The 5765-nt window shown below is 35.8% G+C and overlaps 1 protein-coding gene across 1 annotated transcript; it reads left to right on the forward strand.

Moving 5' to 3' along the window:
- The first annotated feature begins 351 nt into the window (after positions 1–351).
- On the forward strand, positions 352–4193 carry LOC577235 (single-strand selective monofunctional uracil DNA glycosylase-like). Its single transcript, XM_011683440.1, has 4 exons — positions 352–387; positions 1149–1496; positions 1854–2206; positions 4178–4193. The coding sequence occupies exons 1-4, from the start codon at positions 352–354 to the stop codon at positions 4191–4193; spliced, it is 753 nt and encodes a 250-aa protein (XP_011681742.1).
- Positions 4194–5765: the final 1572 nt, after the last annotated feature.

Below are 5765 nucleotides of genomic sequence, written 5' to 3' on the forward strand. Positions count from 1 at the left end.
AAACTTGACTATTATCTATTTTGTCTTCTGTGGGATAAAGACCAGCAGTTATGTTGTCAAAAAAATTCTCTCGGCCCTTTTTTTTTTGAGCGGGGGAAGATGGCCGGGGGGCTTATTGTTTAACAATCAAATCATCGATATTGATCATCTGTTTTCCTTTCCTTTCATGACCTCATGTTTATCATTTTATAGAGAATCAGAATACTTCGCAAGGAGCGCGAGACTGGTAGGCCATCGGGAGATGATCCTGCAACATCTGTGACAGTTCCACCACGGGCATCATCAGACTTGACAACACCACCCGTAAATCTCCCTAGCTCTGCAACAACTCAGTCAAGTGGAGACAAAAGCATGGCAGACGGTATTATCCCGCAGATGGAGAACATGGTGATAGAACGGGTTTCGGCTATACTCAGGGGGGGGGGGGTATTCCAGTTTAGTAGACTATTTCTTGACAGTGGGCTAACACCACTGTGGTCATTGGTCAATGCATATTAAAGTGATTTAAGTAAAGTTTCCTACTTAACAAATTGAAAATGAAATTATTATTCAATTATTTATTATACAACACAATTGATTGTTAGATCTACTGCATGCCTACATAATGAGAAAAGAAAAAAGAGAATGACCGTATAACAATTCTGAGATTGTGGAGTTTATAAATATTTTTACTGTCCTAGTATGTTCAAGCCGACTAAAACTCAGGTACAGACTTTATACTTCTTCTTTTTCTTCTTCCTCTTCTTCGCTATAAGTACAGACCATTGTCGGGTCTATTTTTGTACTGATGTAGTTGCTGTGCAGGTGTATATAAGCCTACAGTGTCTCAATAAAAGGCATACAAGGAACTATGTGCAGCTCAAAGACATCCATAGCTTAAGGATCTTGAGCACATCTCTCTTAAAGGCTAAGTCCACTCCAAAAATAATTTTCTAGAATGGAGAGAAACAAGAGAAACAGAGCAAAACAAATTTGAGTAAAATCGTATAACTGATAAAGAAGTTATGATTTTGTTAAAGTATGAAACACATATGGAACTTAGAACATCAGCTAATTTGGTTACCAGTTTGTGACGTCATTGCCTCACTATTTATTAATTTCTTTATATATTTTCATCCCATTAATTTCCCTTTTTTCCACAAAAACAGGGGCTCGAAACAGTTGGCCCTTCGGGAGATGATCCTGCAACACCTGTGACAACTCCATCACTGGCAACATCAGACTTGCCAACAGCACCCGCGAATTTCTCTGGCTCTGCAACAACTCGGCCAAGTGGAGACAAAAGCATTGCAGAAAGGTTCATTTCGCTGGTGGAGGACATGGTGAGTGACCTGAAAAAGATCAAGTTTGACGACCCTGTGAGGGACATCTTCAATCCTGTGGTGTATGCCAAGGAGATTCATGACTGTTTCATCAGAAAGTATTGCAACTCAACCAAGTCTGTGCTCTTCCTTGGAATGAATCCTGGTCCATCTAAGACGGGAAAGCACACTGGGGTAATTTTAAAGGCATTAATTTTCAGTTGTGTTTTTTTTTCTTTAAGTTGTAGGGTATTATGTTAACCATTGCAACTATAAGATAAGTAGCCTTGTGTACTCACGAATAATTGGAAAGGACTTTATACTAAGAATTATGTGTACACCTCTCAACGTTTAGTAGTATATTTTGAATATCAGTTGCAAATCTACTTTCAGTTTACATTTTATAACGGAATTACTCGTGTAAGAAATTGGTAGCAGTGAAGTGTCTACTTAGTAAAGGATATGAACATACAAGTAAATGCTTATTTTAAATATAAAGCAATGCATTGTGCCACATTTAATTCATTTTGTTGGAAATTATTTTGTTGATAGGTACCGTTTGCAGACACCGAGACTGTGAAAGGCTGGATGGAGATTACAGCGGAGATTACTGCAGATGTTGGCGGAACCCAAAAGGAATCACCCAAGGGTGGACCACGCAGTGGGGTCAGTGGAAAGCGTTTCTGGAAACTGTGTAAGGGTCTGTGTGACACTCCAGAGAAATTCTTCGATAAGTGTTTCGTATACGACTACTGCCCTCTAATATTCCTGGGCGAGAATGGCAAGAATGTCACTCCTTCGGACATGAAGGCCGACATGAAAAATGAAATAAATGGTGTCTGTGATGACTTTCTACGTTTGTTGATCCGTCTGCTGGATGTGAAAGTGGTAGTAAATCTTGGGAAGTATGTCGAGAAAAGGACCAAGGAGGCCCTGATAAGCTGGGATCAAAAGCTGGTTACCATAACGCACCCCAGTCCTAGAAATTGTTCTTCTTACATTAAATGGGAACAGAAAGTTAGAGAGCCGGTAAAAAAATTGATCTTATAAAGTATATGAGTAAATAATAAGTCACTTTTGGAAGTGTCTCAATTGATTTAAAGTGTAATAATTTGAGGATGCAGATATCATTGTCATGTTTAGGGCCCTGTTTCATAAAACATTTTATCAATTACGTACAAAAGCTAATTTTCTATGACGAATTTATAGTTACTTATCTTATGTTTATATTTGTGTTATATGTTTTTTGTTTTTTGTTTCTTTCTATTTAATTGTTCGTTTGTTTTTTTCTTTTTTGAAATCTTTGCTTACATGTATATGCTATGAATGCTTTGGGAACTATGCGTGTACAAGGCCTAAGGGATTTATTTATGTAGTTCCCCATTTCATTTCTAAATTTGTTCATGAATAATTTTGTATCTTTTGTATCTTTTGTATCGATCAATGTAATTTTTAATCGAGAATGAAATAAATGCGAATTCAATTCAATTCAATTCAATTTGCTCTCAGCAAATCAAATGCCACGATTTCAGTAGCTTATCACAGACCCTGTAAAAAAAATTGTATTTATTAACATTTATTTCCTTCTCAACGGTGAAACACAATATATGTAACAATGATTCAACATAGAGTATATACAGTAAATAATTCAGATAACAGAAGGAGGCGCAAACCCGAAAAGCATACAGTTGTAGCTTGAGTTGGGAACGCCCATAATAAGTTTGATAACAAGTTTTATGAAACAGGGTAAGCATTTTCTTCAGAATCCTGAAAGGATTGTGGCCTGTAATAGACCAGTGGGATGGACGTGAAAAATGCGGCTATTCTCCATTTTCGTGGGTCACCTGCAACCACACATAAACACTCTCAATAATAGGGGTATTCAAAGATGCAGAAACCAATTATGAGTGTTGCCATCGTTAAAAAAAGCACCCTGTAAAGGCGTTCCTGTCTTTGATGCCTATTTACACTACAGTCCTGCGCATTGTTTTCTGTGTCCTTAACAACATTCCTTGCCAAAATAAATCAAGTTATTCAAAAATAATATTGAATTCATTATCTAAACTTTTAAATAAACATAGCTTTCAAAAAGATGTTCTGAGATTTCGAGCAATCTTTCGTTTGGATCGTGTCAAATATTGAAGAAATGTCGGATTTTCCAGGCATTTTATTATAAGTTTCTAACGTACATTGTATATTGTAAAGCGCTTTGAGAGGGCCTTCGGTCCATAAATGCGCTTTAAAAGAACGAACTATTATTATTATTATTATTAACTTCTCTAAAATGGTCTATGTGTAAGCAAATGAGCTTTCTTGAACTTATTTTTAATCTAGGTGTAGGCCTAACGGAAGATGAAAGTTTTATGCTAGGGACCGAACATTTAAAGGGCGAGTGTATTTTGTCCAATCTTGTTATTGTGGTGGGTCCAGGATTTTTCAGCCGGGGGCATGTTAAAAAAAAAAAATCCCAGAGATGGAGAAATAAAAAATTCTCACATGTTCTAAAACTTTCCATTGGGGCTTTTCCTGGACATGAAGTCAAATTTTCTCTCATGTAGGCCTAGGCCTACTTCATAGTGATATTGTGATGTAAACAAACCAACTATAAAAAATATAAAAGAAACAAGGAATGAGGAGAGTCCTATATTGTAGAAATTTTTGTTTGGCATGCAACCCTCATAGGTTAATGTGTCATTGATATTGTAAGACAGTTTGTGTAATGTTTCTTATGCTGTTCATTCATTGTCACATTTAGCTTTCCATACACTTTCCCGTTTCAATTTCCTGAATTTTTCTTCTTATTTAATATTCAATCAAAAACTGACCTGAAAAAATTGAAAGAAGAATGTCTTGTGTTCTGTTCTCTTTGTGTAAAGCTGGTACTGCATCTAGACTCTTTTTATAACGTATTTGATGGAATTTCAATTAGGCTATGTATCTTTGGTAAATGGTAAAGCGAGTACGCTTGTTAAATATTTGTATTATTCAAATCTTCCTATTGTAGATGTTCAACTCACGAACACTGAGCATTTTAAACTTCTTTTTGCATTTGTGTCACATTTGCACGCAGGTACTTATATGTCATTGCTCGTCTACTTATGTATACACCTTTGCCGAACTAATTTGTACCGTCATTAATGGTGAGCCAATGCCCTTGTATTATGTGTATAATAATAACGGGTAGGCCTACTCATGTGAGGTCACAAATGCGTTGGCCCGAATTCACAAAGGAGGTTTGTCAACAAACCTTGGTTTTCGTACGTCATATGACGCGTTTTACGCGTTTTTTACAAACCTGGTTTGTAAAGAACAAAAGGAGGTTTGGCGAAACAAAAGGAGGTTTGAGCTCAAACCTTGGTCTGAGCTCAAACCTTGCTTTGTGAATTCGGGCCAAGTATGAGGTCTTATGTAGACGACATATTTTTGCACTCTTTAGTTCCATTGACAACGGCTTTTGAAACCTGCATAGCTAATACATTTAAAGAGAAAATATTATATCTTTGAATAATAGCTGAGCTATAATTTGGTATACACAGTTGGTATACACTTCACAAAACTATTGAAATATTTGATTCTTAAGACTGATTTATTATATTTATAGTGACATTTCTTTGCAAATGTTTAAAATAGGTAAGGCCATTAAATAAAAAGCATGTTTAGCGTCCTGCCTTTTTGAAAAATAGGAAGGAGGAGGCCCTTTTTTCTCCAAAATGGCCGCTAGGTACATTTTCCCTGACGTCCAGCCAATTGGGCTATTTTTCAAGCTGGCCGCCAGCACTTTTTTTTTTTTTATTCAGAAAAAGATCATTTTAGCAGTATGATTTTCATGTTTTTTCATTAAAAACAAAGATATGATGTACCATAACCTCTCAAGCAAGGGTTTGAAATTTGCTCAATTGAATATTTTGAGTCTCGACAAACATATTGATGAACTACAAATAATTTTGTGCTGTAATGATATACATGTCCTTGCTCTTAACGAAACAAAACTTTTTTCTTTTTTTTTCTTTCTGTTTTTATTGTTTTTTCTGAAAAATTAACAGAGTAAAAGCAGCAATATAAAATATAATATCATCTTAAAACTACAAAACAGGCACGCACTCATGCACCCATAAACACGCACACACACACACACACACACACACACACACACACACACACACACTCACACTCATATACTTTCCCAGAGGGCAAGTTTACAGTTCAAAAAGCCAATGAAGATGTTAATGACAACAGAGCTTTGCAAGACTACTCCTAAATTTCAGTTAAACTTGATAGACCATTTCTTAAAATGGACTTGTAACTTATTTTTCTTTTGGGCAATTTTATATTCTATTTTTTGTTTGAACTTTACCATTGAAACAAATGCTTCGAAAATAAGTTCTTTTCCCTGAAACCTACATGAGTAAATGTAATATTTTAAACATAAACAGAGAAAATTTATACAAGAGGCGTATTTGTCCC

Source organism: Strongylocentrotus purpuratus, unplaced genomic scaffold (assembly GCF_000002235.5).
Source record: "Strongylocentrotus purpuratus isolate Spur 01 unplaced genomic scaffold, Spur_5.0 spur5_scaffold_6, whole genome shotgun sequence".
Lineage (NCBI taxonomy): Eukaryota > Metazoa > Echinodermata > Echinoidea > Camarodonta > Strongylocentrotidae > Strongylocentrotus > Strongylocentrotus purpuratus.

Excerpts from the sequence above, each read along its gene's own strand:
- LOC577235 (XM_011683440.1), top strand. The coding sequence starts at position 352 with ATGGCAGACGGTATTATCCCGCAGATGGAGAACATG. Across the intron at positions 388-1,148 it reads TCCCGCAGATGGAGAACATG|GGGCTCGAAACAGTTGGCCC; the intron begins GTGATAGAACGG and ends CCACAAAAACAG. Across the intron at positions 1,497-1,853 it reads AGACGGGAAAGCACACTGGG|GTACCGTTTGCAGACACCGA; the intron begins GTAATTTTAAAG and ends TTTTGTTGATAG.